Source organism: Lacerta agilis, chromosome 11, assembly GCF_009819535.1.
Source record: "Lacerta agilis isolate rLacAgi1 chromosome 11, rLacAgi1.pri, whole genome shotgun sequence".
In the NCBI taxonomy this organism is placed as follows: domain Eukaryota; kingdom Metazoa; phylum Chordata; class Lepidosauria; order Squamata; family Lacertidae; genus Lacerta; species Lacerta agilis.
In genome coordinates this window covers 53,158,542-53,178,358 of record NC_046322.1, presented here as the reverse complement: position 1 = coordinate 53,178,358, position 19,817 = coordinate 53,158,542, and the positions used below count along the sequence as shown (strand labels likewise).

General features: G+C 46.8%; 1 protein-coding gene across 1 annotated transcript in view; it reads left to right on the top strand.

The window, feature by feature from the left end:
• Positions 1 to 19,817, top strand: part of LRRC2 (leucine rich repeat containing 2) — a 70,775-nt gene that overhangs the window by 4,444 nt on the left and 46,514 nt on the right. The window contains exon 2 of the mRNA XM_033164561.1: positions 5,996 to 6,141. Coding sequence (XP_033020452.1) covers positions 6,017 to 6,141 — 125 coding nt within the window. The 5' untranslated portion in view covers positions 5,996 to 6,016. The remainder of the gene's footprint in view (positions 1 to 5,995; positions 6,142 to 19,817) is intronic.

Genomic DNA, 19,817 nt, shown 5'->3' with positions numbered 1-19,817 from the left:
TCCCTGCAAAAGTAAAATAAATGGAGGGGAAATATGTAAATGGTATTGGTTTCCGCAAAACAAATACATAAACAAAACCAGGAAGCCAGGACCGACGAGACGTGCAAATAATAAAAATTCCATTTCTGAAGCCTGAAACTGTGAATAATGTTGGGAACGTAAGTAACACTAATGTGGCACGCAGTGACTGTTGAATAATAAAAAAGCGGCTTCAGATCTAGCCGTTGTGCGAATGGTAGCAGCTGCTTTGAAAATGCTCTGAAAAGCAGAAAAGGATTTTGCAGCAGCCCTGCTGCATCGACTCATTCCTTTTGTAAATCTGAGGTAGCAATCGGAGAGGCACCGGCATGATTCTAGCTCAGTCTGTTAAACACAAGCATATTGATTCAGGCGCGGTAAATTCTCCATGTGTAAATACAGTCATACCTCGGGTTATGGCCGCTTCATGTTGCGTGATTTCGGGGTTGAGAACACGCCTCCCGCACAGATCGCGTTCGCAACCCGAGCATCCACTGTAGGTATTGGTAAAGCTAGGATTACCTGCTCCTATAGACTCCAAAGTCTATAGACATTACCAAAGCAAAGACATTACCTTGCCGACAAAGGTCTGTATAGTTAAAGCTATGGTTTTCCCAGTAGTAATGTATGGAAGTGAGAGCTGGACCATAAAGAAGGCTGATCGCCGAAGAATTGATGCTTTTGAATTATGGTGCTGGAGGAGACTCTTGAGAGTCCCATGGACTGCAAGAAGATCAAACCTATCTATTCTCAAAGAAATCAGCCCTGAGTGCTCACAAGAAGGACAGATCCTGAAGTTGAGGCTCCAGTACTTTGGCCACCTCATGAGAAGAGAAGACTCCCTAGAAAAGGCCCTGATGTTGGGAAAGATGGAGGGCACAAGGAGAAGGGGACGACAGAGGATGAGATGGTTGGACAGTGTTCTCGAAGCGACTAACATGAGTTTGGCCGAACTGCGAGAGGCAGTGAAGGATAGGCGTGCCTGGCGTGCTCTGGTCCATGGGGTCACGAAGAGTCGGACACGACTGAACGACTGAACAACAACAACAAATAGACTCCAACGTGCGGAGCTTGTCACAGGCGATGCCGTTGTAAATTAGTCATCAGCTCCCCTTTCCCCAGTATTGGACACTTTCTTCTCTGGCTGTGACCCTCTTCCTTTTTATAGTGTATTGCCGAAGAGACCAACTTTCACGATCTCTCTGAGTGATAGATCATAAAGCTGAGTGAAACAGTGGCGATGTATCATCTAAGAAAGGTGGCCTGTGACCTCAAGAATAATTCAAAAGCCTTTAGGAAAGATGGGCTTCGCCAGCAACAGATATAGTAGAAAGTCGTGCAGAAACTGCAGCTAAATGCCCTTCCACCCGAATCCTGTGAGCTGTATGTGGCAAAAGCTCATCCAAGAGAAGAGGTGTCATAAATCAGCAGATGTTTTCTGACAGTTTTCCCCCATAGCGTGAGCAGCTAGGCAGGGAGGATTTATCCAAATATGCCTTATTCAGATATACTACGTAATACGAGCACTTCCTTTGCCAGCACAGAGCTGGGTATTTATGGGCGATGATGCAGGTGATAAATCGTACATGAGTCAGAAGGTGGAAGCACGGGTGGTAGAATACAAAACGAAAGGCTTGTAACTGGAGGAGGTCGGTGTACACATTTGTGATTTATATCTGCCCTTTGCCATGCAGTAGGAGCGTATCACACAGAAGTGAGATGAGAATTAGTCTTCATTATGGCAGTGCCCTTGAATTTCTCATGAGGATGCCCACTAGCTTTCCCCAACCTCATGCCCTCTATACTTTTGGACTACAATTCCCATCATCCCTCGCCACTGGTCATGCTGCTTGGTGCTGATGGGAGTTGTGATTCTAAACATCTGAAGAGCACCAGGTTGGGGGAAGCTGCTCTAAAATGTCCCTTGCAGGATAGGGTACGGGAGTCCTGGTCCTAAGGGGGCTGCCCTTCCTGTGCTAGCTTGCCTTCTCTTGATGTGTGGGCATGCATGTGGTTTCTAGAAAGCCACCTGCCCAGGCATTGACCATACTCATAAGAATATAGGAAGCTGCCTTATACTGAGGCAGATCATTGGTCTATCCAGCTCAGGACAGTCTACATGGAGTGGCAGGAGCTCTTCAGGCTTTCAGGCAGTGTTCTCTCCTGGCCCTTGCGACGAACCTCCAGTTCAGACTCTCCCCTTGTTACTAAGTAATATTTTTTTTAAATCAGGTGTTCTGGGTCAAATTACCATGCACCCCACCTGTGCCTCTGAGGTCCGTCTGTTATTGCCTTTCCCTTTGATTAATAAACTGGGAATCTCTTAGTAACGGGAGTTTTCCTGTCCAGCGGCCGTGGCCAGTTATATCCGCTGCTCTGGGCTTCGGGGGTTAACCTCTCCTTTGCCTATAGTTCAGGGCCTCTCTTTATTAGATCCCCTCACTATATCAGTTGACTAAGCCCTCTTAGCAACTCTGTGGCAATACTAGGTTTTCCGCCCACTAGCCCCTCCTGAGGGAACTCTAAGACACAAACTATCGCCTTTCAGATTAGTTTTGCCCTTTCCCTGAGTTCCCCTCCTCAAGAGCTTATATAACTCGCTGGACCAAAAGAACGACGATATTATCTTGGCTCAACAAACAAGAGATCTTTATTTATTACAGAGCATAACGGTTTCAGTATTGGTTCATAAGCTTAGTTTCTTAACAGTGTAGATTCTACTTTTCAGCAACATAAACACATCTTCAACAATCCTAACCTAACCTAAACCTAACCTCGCCCCACACCCTCCTTCTTCAGTCACCACTCTCCAACCCTCTCACACACACAACCTCAACTCCCTTCTAACGGCTGCTCCCTCCTTTTAAATAGCGGAATGTCCCGCCTCTCAAGGGGTGTCTGCCACTCAAACTGGGGAGCCCGTTAACTCTTACAACACCATGGGTCTCTAAACAGCCCCTAACTTAAGCCCTACCTGAAGATGCTGAGAATCAAACCTGGAATCACCTGGATGCAAATCGGATGCTCTACCACTGAGCTACAGCCCCTCCTATTTGCATTATACAGTGGTACCTTGGTTCTCAAACTTAATCCGTTCCGGAAGTCCGTTCCAAAACCAAAGCATTCCACAACCAAGGCGTGCTTTCCAATAGAAAGTAATGCAAAACGGATGAATCAGTTCCAGACTTCTAAAAACAACCCCTAAAACAGCAGTTTAACCAGTGACACCATTGATCCATAAAAGGAAAGCAATAAACAATGTACTGCAGTCACACAATCAATCAATCAATCAATCAATCAGTAGCTGAACTGGGTTCCACACAAAACAAATAAATAAAAATTCCTTCCAGTAGCACCTTAGAGACCAACTAAGTTTGTTCTTGGTATGAGCTTTCGTGTGCATGCACACTTCTTCAGATACTGAAGAATCTGCTGGAATGAATTTTTTATTTTTTATTTTGTTGTGACTATGGCAGACCAACACGGCTACCTACCTGTAGGTTCTACACAGCCACAAAAAGAAAACAAAAAAGTCGCAAAAATGTAAAATAAATGCAAAAACAGCCGGAACCTCAGTGTGACACTCAAAACGGAAGTGTGGGACACAAATCGGAAGCATAACACTCAAAACGGAACATGTTCAGCTTCCAAAAAAAGTTTGCAAACCGGAAAGCTTACTTGTGGGTTTGCAGTGTTTGGGTTCCAAGTTGTTTGAGTCCCAGGGCATTTGAGAACCAAGGTACCACTGTATACAGTATATATATATATATAGGGGGGGGGGGGCATTAATTTTTAAAATTGTAGCCAGAAAAGTGCTTTACTGCTACCGGTATTTAAAAGTTCAGTTACAAAAATTAACAAACATACAAGGGCGTCAGACAAGGGTGCCTTTTGGCTCCACTACTTTTTAACTTCTACCTTAACAACCTAGTAGCTGCACTAACTGATTTGGATTTCCACCCGCCAAAGCTCGCAAACCGGCACATTCCCGTCCTTCTATATGCCGACGATGCGGTTATCCTATCCAGAACACCAGTCGGTCTCAAAAGGGCATTAAGGAGGCTTGCTATATATTGCGAAAGAGAATGCCTCAAAATCAATTACCAAAAAACTAAGGTAATAGCGTTTGGGAAAAAATCAAAGCCCAGAAGCTGGGAACTACAAGGACATAGATTAGAGCAAGTTTCCAACTATAAATATCTCGGAATGGCAGTACAGGCCATAGGAGCAAATAAAATGCATATAAATTCTGTTGGAAGCTCAGCCGAAAAATCCGCAAACTGTATTCTCAAATTCTACAGAACACAGGGGGGCTTCTTCGTTCCGGCGGCCCTTAAGTTATTTAAGGCCAAAGCGCTGGCTCAGCTCCTCTACGGAACCTTTCTAGGCCCGTCCTCCTCCTCTTTCTCTCCCTTGGAACGTGTACAATCTAAATTTCTCAGAGCCCTCCTGCACGTCCCCAAATGCGTATCCAACGCATGGATCAGACTCGAAACGGGAATGATGAGTGTGGAGGCTTCAATACGCCTAACATCAATTTATAAATGGCTGGCTCTAAATCTGAAACCCCAAGGGATTGCACCACTGATCCTTTGCGATCAGTTTCAGTCCGGGTGGCAGTTAGCGGTCCTGAATTCTCTCCAGAATATGGGCCTTTCCCCCCAAGCCCTCTTAAAGATGGATCCAAGGCAAGCTAAAGTAACAGTCAGACAACGACTCAGTGACATTGAAAGACAACAGGACTGTTCAAGATGCCCTGAATACAGAACAGGAGAAATCGAGAGATACATAGCTGCCCCGGCACCTTACCTCTCCTTTCTCCTGTCAAAAAACTCAAGAAGGGCGTTTACTCTTGCCAGAAGTGCGGCATTGCCCACGCCAGTGCTGGAGGGGCTCTATAAAAAAATCCCATACGCCCAAAGACTCTGCGCATGCCCACTAGGGGAAATAGGAAGCCCTGAACACTCGTTCTTCAGATGCCCTCTATATGAAGAAGCTCGAAGGGAGATCATGGACCCCATACTGGTGAGGTTTGCAAGCCTCCCAGAAAAGCAGTTATACAACCTGCTCTTGTTAGGTAAAGACCCGATGATTACCAGGGCAGTTGCCAGATTTTGTGTCCAAATTTGCAGATATAGACCTTCTTCTCAGCCCATCTAAGTTTCTCCTCAATGGAATCTCGAGCGAGCCGGGCTCAGCCTTCTGCAGCCACTATTTTAAATCTTTAACATTGTAATGCAATTAATATTTTTTTAAAAAAAATCTTGTTCAAAGAGTTTTATATATGTAACATCCCCAGAAAGTGTTTCGTCAAAGGGATCCGCTGTATTTATTTTTATTTTTACTTTACCTCCTTTTTAAGAGCTGGTCTTTGACCGTAATAAAGAATGATTTGATTTGAACAGAGTTATAAAATGGTGCTTAGTTAGCACAAAGGGTGTTAAGCTGTGACAGGTCACTCTCCACGTCCCTTCAAAGAGATGCAAAGAAAGTTCTAAAGACGTAGCTGGAAGTGTTCGATGGATTTTAAGAAAGTCGGCTTCAAAGTCGGCTTCAAAGATGAAAGCTGAGTAGAATTCCATAGGAAGAGATGCTGTAGCACAAAAGAGTTCAGAAGGGATTTCCTTTACGTTGAAATGAATATAGGTTATGTAAAAAGTTCCATAAATTACGTAACCCGTATTAAATAGTGGACAGAGAGATGAACAACATATTATTTGGTGGAAACCACACTGCGGCAGGATGGAAACAGTACTGAAGGTGATGAATAAAGTAAGGAATATGGATTATTAAAATTATTACAAATACTAATTCTAATATTTTTTTTTGTTTTGATTTGATTGTCATGTCCTCATCTGAAATGAGGTCTGAAAGGATTGTATGCTATGCCTAACTATATTATCTTATTTTATTTTCTTTGAGTCATCGGCCTCTTTTTCCTTATACTGACGCCATGTTAATAAAATTGTTATTGCAGGAGAATCTTAATGTCAGCAACATGGGGCATCAGGTGATCATATTAGACTTTTCGGCCATAAGAGGATTGTGGGAGATTCGGGTTAAGAAGCACAAAGAACGGGAAAAAAAGGAGAAGCAACGAATAGCCCAAAGTGCATTAGAAAAGTAAGGAAATGTATCGTTCTTTTTAATCTTCACCTGATAAATTGCCTGAAAACTGAATTATAAATCAAGCTGTCGATGAATCATTGTCAACAATAGCCTGTCTGCATTATTTTATTAGATAATTTCCCTTTCCCTAGGGGGATGCATGCTAACACCCTGCATTCTTAAACACACTGCAGAAGTTAAATATCTCTTTGCTTTATCGGAGCCAAGCTATTTCAGACTCTATCCTGAAATTACCTCCTGATTTCGGCACATCGCATTACATTTATTGGGATGGCTATAGCTGCATCAGGGCATGAGCAAAACCGTGCAAACTTAGTATGGCCCTGAAAATAAAATAAAACAAACTCCATGCCTGCAGTTATGGAAACTTTGAAAAGAGACTTGAGCAGGGGTCTGCAACCTTTGAGACGAAAAGAGCCACTTGGACCCGTTTCCAAAGGAAAAAACAACAACTGGGAGCCGCAAAACCATTGCGACATTTAAAACAAATATAACGCTGCATATATTGTTTCTTACCTTAATGCAATAATAATAAATAACGTATAGGAGCCAATGCAAAGTATAATCAGTAAAAACAACAAGAATAAGTTCTTACTTTTTTGCATTGACTCAGGGGCGTACCCAGGATCAAAACTTGGGGGGGGGGGGCGCAAGCCATGGTCGTTCAGGTTGTGACATTTCAGCACGGAAAGGCGAATGAAACCAAAATTTTAGGGAAATTATATATAATTATAGCAGTGCTTTATTACAATTATTTGCTTGGTTTTTTAAATTTTTTATTCTAGTTACAGACCAGGGGTGGCCAACTCCCAAGAAACTGTGATCTACTTTCAGCAGTGATCTACCCCCGTTTTTTGGGGTTCAACTCAAAGTTGTTTTTGGGGGTGGGGTGGGAGAGAGGGCTTCCCCCTCTAAGATAGGTTGACAAGCGAACTAAGAAAGAAAGAAAAAGGGGGGGAATTTGGTTTAGAAAGGGAGAGGGAGGGACACAAAGGGAAAGAGAGAAAGGAAGAGACGGGGTAGAAAACAGATGGGGGTGAGAATGGAAAAGTGGGGTGGAAAAAATATAAATTGGGGGTGGGGTGGGGAGAATATCTATTAAAAATATGTAGTAGTTTAAAAAATAAAAATAAAGGGGGAAAATCTTTTTCTTCTTTTTCCTTTTTTTGAAAACAAAAACAAAAGGGGAAGAGAAAAGAAAAAGGGGGGATAGAGGGAGAAAAGGGTAATAATAAAAATTCAAATAGAGTGGCTGCAGCAGCTGTGGGGGGTATTTGTTTGTTTTTCGTTTGTTTGTTTGTTTGTTTTAAAAATGGGATTTCCCCCCTTGGATTAAAAGAGGAGGGGAGGAAGAAAAAGAGAGGGGGGATGTGGGAGAGCAAGGCAAAAAGCCACAAAGCAAAAAACAGGTTTGGGGGGGAAGGAAAAAAAGAAAAGATATTGGGGGGGGGAATTAGTAATAAAAAATATTTTAAAAATAGTTTTTTTAAAAAAAGAAAAGAAATAAAGTAGGGGGGGTCGGGGTCTCCCTTTCCACAGGGGTGGCGCCCCGCCGCCATCCCTTCGGCCACCAAGCGGCCCAATCCCCGGGGGCTCCCGCAGCCTGCCAGGCCCAGCGGGAAGCCCCCCAGCAACAGCAGCGGCGGCTGCGCATCGCGCCCGCCGACCTCCTTTCGGCCGCCATGCGGCCCGATCCCCGGGGGCTCCCGCTGGCAGCCAGGCCCAGCGGGAAGCCCCCCAGCAACAGCAGCGGCGGCTGCGCATCACGCCCGCCGCCCTCCTTTCGGCCGCCATGCGGCCCGATCCCCGGGGGCTCCCGCCGGCAGCCAGGCCCAGCGGGAAGCCCCCCAGCAGCAGCAGCGGCGGCAGCACATCGCGCCCGCCGCCATCCCTTCGGCCGCCATGCGGTCCGATCCCCGGGGGCTCCCGCCGGCAGCCAGGCCCAGCGGGAAGCCCCCCAGCAACAGCAGCGGCGGCTGCGCATCGCGCCCGCCGCCCTCCTTTCGGCCGCCATGCGGCCCGATCCCCGGGGGCTCCCGCCGGCAACCAGGCCCAGCGGGAAGCCCCCCAGCAGCAGCAGCGGCGGCAGCACATCGCGCCCGCCGCCATCCCTTCGGCCGCCACGCGGCCCGATCCCCGGGGGGTTCCCGCCGGCAGCCAGGCCCAGCGGGAAGCCCCCAACGAAAGTGTCAGCGGCGGCAGGGCCCATCGCCCTCCCGCGCCGACGGCAAACAATTGGCCGCCACGCGGCCCGAACCCGGGGGCTCCCTCAGCGCTCTAGGCACGGCAGGCAGCCCCCTAAGCACAACCATAACGGCCCGATCAGCGGGAGGCCCCCCCAAGGCAAGCGGCGGGGGAGGGGAGCAGTGTCCTGTGCCCTCCCGTGCCGCCAGCGACGCTTCGGCCGCCAAGCGGCCTGATCCTGGGGCTCTCCCTGTGCCATCAGGCCCGATCCAGGACTACATACCTGCAATGTGGAGCTCCTGGATCCTGGACGTTCCTGAACCTGCGGGAGAGAAACGAAAAGGGGGGAAATCTGGCGGCTCTGCCGCTTTTACCTGGGCCTTGACCCCGCCCCCGGCCTCTGTCCTTTGTCCCATCCTGGCCGGAGGCAGGTCAAAGCCCATCGCCCTCCCGCGTCGCCGCCTCCTGGCTCCATCCCCTCCTTTCTCAGCCTCGCCGGGGAGTCACCATTTTGCGACCGCGGGGAGCCTCAGCAGAGGTGCCGGGGAGCCGCATGCGGCTCCGGAGCCGCGGGTTCCCGATCCCCGGACTTGAGGAAACAGGCCAAGGATTTCACCTTGTTGAGCATCTGGTGAGCCTAGAGCGTTCCCCAAACACCTTGACTTTTATTTGACCGGTTAACCACCTTGGACATTTAAATGCAAAGTGGGGTGTATCTGTTTTAAACAAACAAACAAACAAACAAACAAACAAACAAACAAACAAACAAACCTCACCAGCCCTCCCCTATTGTTTTCCCTCACCAGCTGCTATTGAGAGATATGTGTTCTATGGGTGCATTTAGGGAATTTTTGACTCTGGTCTTCATGGTCTTTGGGGAAAATCTGCCTCTTTATGTGAGTTATTCCATTTACTTTAGAAAAATCTAGTGAACAATCCTGCTGCATTTGTGGGCGCAGCTGTTCATTTGACTGAGGTGGGGCCAGAGGCGGAGCAAGGTGGATGCGGTCCACTCCGGGTGCCATCCGGGGGGGGTGTTTGACATCACCACACTGCCCCCCCGGGAGGCTTGTGGTGGCCGGCGCGCACCCCCTGGGACACACATGGTGGCCCTCTGGGATGCTAGCCCCACCCCCAGGGTGCATGCTGCTCCATGTGCCAGAGCACGTAGCTCCGCCTCTGGGCGGGGCAGGGGTGGAGCTCTGTCCTAAAGTTGAAGCTTGACAGCATTGGTAACAGCCATTTCTAGACATGTCCTCCATGGCATCACATGGCAACCAACTGTGGCATTACGAAGCTTGTGGCAAATATGTCGACTGTGTGAAAAAGTACTCTCTTCTGTCTGTCCAACTACTGCCAACAAATTTCATCCAGTGGCCCCAGGTTCTGGTATCAGGGGTGAATAGCATCACTTTCCCTAAAACATGCGTAATTCTATAAACCCCTAGCATGCCCTCCCTTAGTTATCCTTTAAAAGAAAAATTAAAAGGTACTTACCCTTTTCTCGTTGAGATGTTCCAGACTCTTTATCATGTTAGTTGCCCTTGTATCTCTGCATTGTCAATCTTTTAAGATAGGAAGATAAACATAGGAAAATGCCCTTTTAAAATGTGCTGGGAGGGGGGATTATTGGGTTGGTCTTGTTTTTCTTTTTATTGTGCATTTTGTGTTTTTATATTGTCATTTTATGTCGTGAACCGCCCCGAGACCTGCAGTTATAGGGCGGTATACAAATTTTATTGTTGTTTAGTTGTGTCTGACTCTTCCTGACCCCATGGACCAGAGCACGCCAGGTACTCCTGTCTTCCACTGCCTCCCGCAGTTTGGTCAGACTCATGTTGGTAGCTTCGAGAACACTGTCCAACCATCTCGTCCTCTGTCGTCCCCTTCTCCTTGTGCCCTCCATCTTTCCCAACATCAGGGTCTTTTCCAGGGAGTCTTCTCTTCTCATGAGGTGGCCAAAGTATTGGAGCCTCAGCTTCAGGACCTGCCCTTCCAATGAGCATTCAGGGCTGATTTCAGTCCATGGGACTCTCAAGAGTCTCCTCCAGCACCATAATTCAAAAGCATCAATTCTTCGGTGATCAGCCTTCTTTATGGTCCAGCTCTCACTTCCATACATCACTACTGGGAAAACCATAGCTTTAACTATAAGGACCTTTGTCGGCAAAGTGATTTCTCTGCATTTTAAGATGCAAATTTAATAAATAATAATATTAAATAGTAATATATCAGGCTGGACTGATTGCCCATCTACCACATCATCACAACATCACCACCACCACCATCATTATTATTATTCTAAATTGCCTATTTTTAATGTTTTATCTCAGAGTATGCTAAGAGGCCTTGGCTGTCATAACAAGCAAACATTTTCACATTTGACAGGAAATATCATTAATACCAGAAGTCTACAGAAACACTCTGTTAGCAGCCACAAATCTTTGACAGAACATACAAGTATCCTGATGGCAACTCTTAAATTCTCTCTGAATTACCAGAGAGCTAGTTGCATTCACTTTCATATTACAGCTGCAGAGCTGCATGTTTGCTCAAACCAAACAGACTCACGTTTTCATCAGTTATGCATGAGAAGGACACAGACTTATATTAACATTTATTTCAATTTGCTGAAGAGTTTATGAGCCACCCAATGGTCTCTAGTGTGCAAGAAGTCAAAGATTTCCTCTGTACATTTCTCCTCTTTATGGGACTTGGATGACACTTGAGAATTTCACTCCTCTAAAACAGGGGTCAACAAACTTTTTCAGCAGGGGGCCGGTCCACTGTCCCTCAGACCTTGTGGAGGGCTGGACTATATTTTGAAAAAAATATATGAACAAATTCCTATGCCCCACAAATAACCCAGAAATGCATTTTAAATAAAAGGACACATTCTTCTCATGTAAAAAAAACGCTGATTCCTGGACCGTCCGCGGGCCGCATTTAGAAGGCGATTGGGCCGCATCCAGCCCCCGCCCCGGGCCTTAGTTTGGGGACCCCTGAGTTAAAGGATTCACAAGCTCTTCTTCCTCACTTCAGCCTTCCAGCGCCTTCTTATCCTGCCACCCCCATCTCTGCAAATTTCCCTCAAGCCTCATGCAACTTCCCCTGTCTAGCACAATATTGTCTGCTCTGTCTGGCAGCAGCTCTCCAGAGTCTTTCTCATTATTTGATCCTTTTTGAATTGGAGATGCTGGGACCTTTATCAAAGCAAAGCACATGCTCTTCCACTGATCTGTGGCCCATCGCCTGAATTACGGTATGTCCAGAAGTGTGCACAGTATTTCCCAGCCATATCATAGGCTATGCACACATTACACATTTACTCTGGCTCCTGTGTGCTCTTGCCACTAGCATTTGAAGCTGTGCACACATGATGTTAGTCACAATCTGTATCTACTCTGTCATTTGCGAGAAACACTGCTGATTGATGCATTTTCCCTCAAACCAGCTTCCGTCCAATTTGAAAAAAATAAGCCACATTCACTTTGCAGAGAAGCTGAGGTGTTGCACACGCCCAGATGGCAGCTTCAGGAGTCTGCAGGCATGGGCAGGGCCGCCTTAAAGGGATCGGCCGCCCTGGCGCGAGGATCCCTCGGCGCCCCCGGTGGGCCGCCTCTCCGCTCACCTCCCTCCCGCGCTAGCTGCCCCTCGGGAGGGGGGGTGGGCGAGCGGGGGATGAGGGGTGTGGCGCTGCAAGCCGGCCGCCCTCCGGAGCCCCAGCTGGAGCGCTGGGAAGGGCGCGCAAAGCCCCACGCCGCTCCAGCGCCACGCCCCTCATCCCCCGAGGGGCAGCCAGCGCGGAGGGAGGTGGGCGAGCGGGGGATGAGGGGCATGGCGCTGGAGCGGCGTGGGGCTTTGCGCGCCCTTCCCAGCGCTGGGGCTCCAGAGGGCAGCCGGCATGTAGGTCGCCCGCCGGTGGGCGGACACGGGTTGGGGAGGGGGCGGCCGCTATGCCGGCGGGCTCGCGGGGCGCCCCTGGGGGGCCTGGCGCCCTGGTGCACTTCGCCACCCAGCCCCTATGATGAGACGGCCCTTGGCATGGGGAAACGAAACTGTTAATGTGCATCGGGGGAAGACAGCTCTGTCCCCTCTCTGATGAGTACAGCAACATGCAAATACAACGTGAGACACATGGGAGATGAAACAACCTCACTGCCTTTTGAAGCAGTAACGTTTACGTGTCCATTGATTGCGAAGCCTGCACTTAAGCAGTGCAGTATGGTAAAAATCATTTGACGCTGCCGCAATGATGATATGCTTTCAGGCTTGACAAAGGCTGCAATTATGTTTAAAAATGCTCCATTTGAATTGAACGTGGCATATTTCATATCAACCCAAGAGAAAGAAAGAAAATCTTTGATAAATTGAGGGTTTGATGTGTCAGAGGTAACAGTGTATTTTGTCAAGTGAGTTAAACGATTGCTTTTCATTTGATTATATCGGCTAAAAGTGGCATGTTAAATCTTGTTATTGTGAGCTTTAAATAGAAGTTGTTGAAGTTACTTTGAGAGAGGCTAAAAGAGTCCAGCAGGTATTGTCAATGGAGCAGGGATTTGTTATGCTGCAAAGGCCTCCATCAATGTGTTCTCCAGTCACAAAACTGTTTTAAAGACACGCTGAAGAGGACTCTTCTGTTGAAAGTTGGATTCTCTCTTCCCCAAGGCAGTGCTATTTGGTGTTCAGTTCCCCTCACTCCATAAGATCTTATGAGATTCCAGCGAGATCTCATGAGATCTTGCTGGAAATCAGTGCCAATGCCTACGCCGCTTCTCTGCTGGTGGTGGTGCTTGGGTGGGCAGCACCATAGGGGCCTCCATCACCCCACCTCATGGCTGAGCCAGGCCTGGTGAGCATAACCATAATGCCTCCTTGCCTGACTTTGCTACCAGCCATCACACCTCTGTGGGCAGACCCTCCATGCAGTGGCGGTGAGTATTTGGATGGGAGAAGGTGCTGTATTCATGGGAGCTCCCTGTGCAATTTAGAACCCTGGTTATGCTGAGTTCAGGCCTTTGTCTTCCAATGCATGGAGGAAGCAGGGCCAGTGTCAGGAACGTGCCCCCAACCCCAGCACACCGGTAGAGTCAGCCTTGAAAATTGAGCTGAGTGAGGAAGAGGCTGACTCTGGAGATGAGAGCTGTCTGTCTGATTTTAGAGGGAACAGTCCAGGGCCCCTCCTTTCCAGGGAAGAAGCGGTTAGTTCCCAAGGGGTGGAAGAGCTGGATGTCAGCCAAGGCGTTGCCAGGCAACCAGCAGATAAGATGTCGGAGGCTGTCTTCTGAGGAAGAGGTAGCTCAGCCCTGCAGTCCTAAAACTAGGAGATAGAGAGGCTCTGGGAGCAACAGAAGGGAAGGAGACGAAAGGCGTTCTTCCTGTTGGGGGAGGAACGATGAGTCAGACTGAGCAACTAGATTAATGAGAGCAGGCAGATTGCCATGCTCTGAATGTGTTTTTCTTTTAAATAAGCTTGTATAAAACTGACGGAGGCTCTTTGCTGCTTTATCAGGCTGCCCCCCTGCCAGAGATCATTATAGCCAGCCACACAATCCCACTCTCCATCATACAATGGGGGAATCGCCAGAATAAAGAGGGGAATTGGGTGTACTGTAGAACCGATGGGCTTGGAGAGAAGATACCACCTGCTGTTGTTGTTAGCATCCATCAGTCTTGAAAGACAATGGAGTGCGCCTCTGGGGGCGAAGTCAAGCCACTGGAGAACCACAGTGCCTATTATGGCTGCAGAGATCAGTAACTCGTAATTGCTGCCTCCCGCATTGTTTTTGCTGCATTAGTGACCTCTCTGAAGGTCCTGGGCTGCCCAGATGACAAGACCTTTCTCTTGGCCTTGCTGATGTGGTCCAAGGGAAGCAGAGCACCAGCTTGGCTGCAGGAGTTGCTGGAAGGAGGTGTATATGGCACCACCCAGATTTAGGGTGTGTAGGGTTTATTTCTCAGCCTTTTCTTCTTTTATTCATCCCATGTCTGGAATGGAAATCAATCCAGCAAAAACAATGGGCACTCACTGTTGTTGCTTTCAGTCTGCAAGTGATATGTAACTGACTGCATCCCCAGCAATTCCATTGTGTTTCCTTTACACTGAAATGAATAGGGTGGGATGACATAAAGGGAATGTAATTTACAAATGACATTAACTTACGTAATTTTGCCACAGTGGTCAGTGAAGACTATTAAATAGTGGGTGGACACAGCAGACGGCACAGTGATTCTCCAAGCAGCTCTCTTTATTCTCAGGCTGAAACTGAACTGAACTGAAGGGCTCAGCAGCCTGCTTATATAGAACTCAGCTACAAGCAACAGTAACAACTTTCTGTAGTTACCCAATCCCTGAACGTCACTTTCAATCCCTCATTTGCATGTGCGGACCTGAGTGAGAACTGCAGCAAATGAACTATATACACACACCCCTAGTGGTCTAGGGTGAGAACTTCAATACATAACAAAGACCGACTGCAGTGGAATGGAAACAGTGCAGGTGGAATAGATTTTTTTTTTTTTGCCTCTTATATCCTTAACTGTGATAGCAAATTTTGCTTTCTGATTTTTCAGAGAAGCAGATTTGTCTCTGAAGTGGTGGCTGTTAAGCTTTATTTGTCTGCCACAGTTTATTGCTGGTTAGGGGCTATTTTCTCGTGGTGGGCAGGTAATGTTGCTTCCCTCTGAGTCCTGCCATTTCAGTCGTGATGTGGATTGAACTGCGGTAGTAAAGCATTCAATGCACAAAATGCCAAACATTGGAGATGACATTTGAAGCTTTTATGGCCAATTGCTATACCCTGTTGGAAACTCCTAATAATTTTCTGTGGGGAAAACAGAAATTATGAAATGCAGAATTACTAAGATATCATTAGCACATGGCCATAAGGTGAAATGTACCACTTAGGTTTCTAAGATGAAAATGGCAGTTGACCCAAACTTGCACTTTCCCTTAGGCCCATCAAGTGTGTGTGTGGAAAGCTTTGTGTATGGCATCAGAAAAGGGCGAAGCAGTTGCTTTATGGATGCATGACACACACATGTGTAGGGTAGTTACAGGTAGGTAGCCATGTTGGTCAGCCATAGTCGAAACAAAATAAAAAAATTCCTTCCAGTAGCATCTTAGAGAACAACAAAGTTTGTTATTGGTATTTCCTTCCAGTAGCACCTTAGAGACCAACTAAGTTTGTTATGTGTACCCATAAGGAGCCCCCTTTTTAAGCTATAATCCTACCAATCAGCTATTGTCCATACACCCACATAGAAGACACACTGGGTAAAAAGTTGTATTTATTAATATAATAAGGAGAGGAACTACAAGCCAATTTAACCAAATTCATAAAGCCTGAGCAGGTGATGATTTTAGTAAATGGCACTCCTGGATGTGTGAGGAAAAACGAGACCCGTAACCCATGTGTGGGTAATTGGCAAAATAATCAACTGAACATTTGGATTCAAAAAATGGGGCTTAAGACACTCTCCATCGGGAGACAGCCCCCAGCAAAGTTTACAACAGTCACAGTTAAGCAGTAGTACAGCATGGGAATATAAGTTGTTAGACTCCTTTTCATATCCTGTTTAGTCCGCTTAAAGTGCTTGCCCGTCTCTTAACTCATCTGGCTAATAATAATAATAATAATAATAATAAATTTTGTACCCCGCTCTCCCCGGCCGAGGCCGGGCTCAGAGCAGCTAACATAATAAAAACAACACAATATGCATACAAACAGACATCAATTAATTAAAATACATCTTAAAATTAATTCAGACGTTAAAATATGGGCAGGTGGCAATTATCAGGTTGGAGTTGAGGGTGGTTAATACTTGCAAGGACCAACTGTTTCCACTGATCAATGTACAGACCACGCTGTTAAGTAAGTTTAAAAAGCTTTACTTACAAAATCCAAATGTCTGATTCATGTGTTATTCCATGCAGCAACTACTCAGGTAGAATACTCTTCGGTATAATATACAGAAAGACAGTTCCAAACATGCAGTCTGAGACATGTCCTTCCTTGTTAGTTACATGTTGTAAAGAGAGAATGAGAAAAGGAAGAGAAGCAGCTTCACTGTAACTGGAGTCTAGGAACACAATTCTGTGGCCTTAACCCCTTCATGTATTAACTAGCACTCATGCATAGTTACGTTTGACTGCAATTTCTCACAAATCTAACTCATCCATCAGTGTGGAGTAGGCAACAAAGGAGGGACTCTAAGGCCAATCAAAGAATCTCTGCCCCGAAAAAGTATCCTATTTAGCTCCACCAGACCAGCAATTGAGGGCACAAGGAGAAGGGGACGACAGAGGATGAGATGGTTGGACAGTGTTCTCGAAGCTACTAACATGAGTTTGGCCAAACTGCGAGAGGCAGTGAAGGATAGGCGTGCCTGGCGTGCTCTGGTCCATGGGGTCACGAAGAGTTGGACACGACTGAATGACTGAACAACAACAACAAGACCAGCAACTAGTAGAAAACCAAAGGATGGCTAAACTTGGGTAGGGGCAGGCTTATATAGCCTGGCTCAAAGGTCCTCTCTTGGCCAGTAGCCATCACATGCTGCCCCCTTTCCCTCCCTCCATTTGGGAGCAAACTCCTGAGTCATCTTTGCAGAGGAGGAGGGGTGGGGAGAAACACCCCTCTACTGTGCAAGCTGGAAGGATATTGACAGGGAAGAGAGAGAGAAAAAAACAGGGAAGACAGGGAAGAGAGAGATAGAGCCAAGTAAATGCCTCATGAGATTTTTTGTTTTTTAAAAGAGATTTTTGTTTTCAAAATCCAAAGGGGAGGGGAACTGACTGTGCATACTCTTTCATTTGAAATAGCGAGGGTTAATATATGCAGCAGCCTGATTCCAGCATCCTCCTGGGGTTAGAACAGCCGCATGGTTTCTCTTACCTTCCCGGTAAACCCAGCACTTTCTGTGTTAGCATAAGCATTCACGAAGAGACAGCAGCACTTCCATTTTACAGGCTGACTTGGAGTCTAGCAATGAACTCTGGCTTACACATAATGAGCTTCTACACGTTCGTTTGGTCATACCTACGGCATACAAATGTCTGATCCATCTCTAGAGTTAATCAAACAACATCAAAATTCGTATCACAGTTTTTGGCTTTCCCCGCTTGTCCAAGGTTTAGAAGTACACGCTGAATGAAACGGCCGGCAATTGATTTGGTTGCTACTTTTCTGGGTCAGGAAGGCTACATAGATTCATTGAATCAGCAATGATGCTCAAGTGATTAGAGTTATCTGATCTTGAAGTGCATAACACATTTATTCAGAACAAATTAGCTATCTGCCTTTTTGAACAACCAGAAGCCTCCATATTTTGTCTCTCCTGGCACTGCCCACAATTCCACTACCAGTATATTATATTCCCCATATAATGCATAAGAAGAAAGTCTTGTCCCAGAGGGACAATTGTGCTACTGTTTGCACCCTGTTTTAAATACCGGTATATGGGAAGGGGGAGGATGGTGAGGAGGGGGGTGGGGTAATGGGAATTAAGAGGTATATTACAAATGCTGACCACGGTACTCCGATATCAGAGGGGAAAACGGATTTTGAGAATGGAAGAAATACTTTATGGTTTATGGTAAAATGTGTTGATTTTTTATATTTTTGAAGTTGGAATCAGAAGGAACAATGGCAACAGCTTTACTAAGTTAAATGAAGAAAGGATATAAGAAGTTAAGATTTGGAATATGATATTTTATTTGATAAGAACAAGTTGTATGATTTAAGACAGTGTTTTTCAACCACTGTTCCGCGGCACACTAGTGTGCCGCGAGATGTTGCCTAGTGTGCCGTGGAGACGGTTGGGATTTCCCCCCCTACTCGGGTGAAGATGTCGCGGTATGGCCATTACGGTGGAGGTGAGTGGCGCGGGTGGAGAAGAGACCGCAGCGACGCCTCTCTTTGGCTCTTTTCGAGGCCCCGCTTAGCTAAATTCGCGGCGCCTAGGAGGGGACTCCCCTCGGGGTAACGGCAGACGGGGCTTGTGGCCGGACCTGGCGGGGTTTGTTTTCCCGCCCTTCGGCGCTACTGACGCTGCGCGGGCAAAATGGAGGCGGCGCCAAAGATGGCGGCGCCCAGGGCTGCTTCGCTCGCCTTCGGCAGCGATGAGATGGGCGGGCTGGTCGAGGGAAGAAGCCGCGAGGGCGGCACCGCGGCGGTGCGTTTGGCGGAGCCGTCGGCGGAGGGAGGGCGGTGCGAGGGTGGAGAAGCGGCGCCGGAGGGCGTGAAGGGCAGTTACCGCTGCTTGCTCTTCCTCTGCCGGCTGCCTGTTCGTTGGCGCGCTTTCCAGGAGCCTCTAATAAAGGGAGCGGCGGCCTCCCCCTTTCTCCTTCTACACGCGCCTACTTAAACTTTTGTGCCCCGAAGTATGTGAAGTGCGCTTCCTATGCGGGTTTTTTTTAATTAATTGCTTTGAGTATCTCGGCTATAACATCCAATTAGATTGACAGAAAAACTAGGCGAAATCTTTTGCGTTGATACAGGGTGTCGGTATAATAGTATTATTTTCCTCCTTGCCGTCGCTTTGACGTGGGCCCTTCCCCGCCCCCTCCATAAGCTGCCAGCATGGATGCTGGAAACTTGCGTTTATGATGGTTGCAGCCCTCCTTTTGCGGTTCAGTGGGAGTGCAGTTTGGCAAGTGAAGTGAACATAGCCTGAAATTGGCTTAAGACTATTAAGGACGTGTATTTTCTTGGAATTTTCCATAAAAAAATCTTTTTTCTTTTGCGGGCACCGGACTGTGTCCTGGGTATGGGGGGTATGGGGTTTTTTTGACATCATCTTCCAACTTCCTTCCCGCCAAAGCACAGTGTGCGCAGCAGCGGAGAGAAGAATTTCTGTTTACTTACTATTTCATAATAGAGTAATTATAAAATACTTTCTTTGTGTTTATTTGATTCCTATTTAAGAGAATTACTTTATATATAGTCAATATAGGCACAGAGTTAATTTTTTTAACATTTTCTAATGGTGGTGTGCCTCGTGATTTTTTTCATGAAACAAGTGTGCCTTTGCCCAAAAAAGGTTGAAAAACACTGATTTAAGATGTGTTGGTTATAATTGTAATGAAGGGGACAGTTCAAATAGCTAAATATCCCATATTGATTATGAATGCCTTAATTGCTTTCTAAGCTTGTTTATTTGTGTATCATTCACAGCATTTGTGCATTAATATATTTTCTGTATTTTTGTAATATTAAGAGAGACAAAGGAATGTGCCTAATGTTGCTTCTTCAACTATTTCTGGGAAATCAGCCAAAACTAGCCAGCAGCTTCAAAGTTTTGATAACGGTGTACGGTCTGGAATTAAACAATGGCCTGTTAATACAGAAATAGCACCTTGGCTGTTACCATAGAAACACCATCATGAGAGAGGGGGACGGAAAGCCCCTTTTAAGGAATGTGCCGTTAATTGTGGTTAGCCTTTAATGGGCTTAAGAGCTAGTCTTATTGATTGATCATACTGG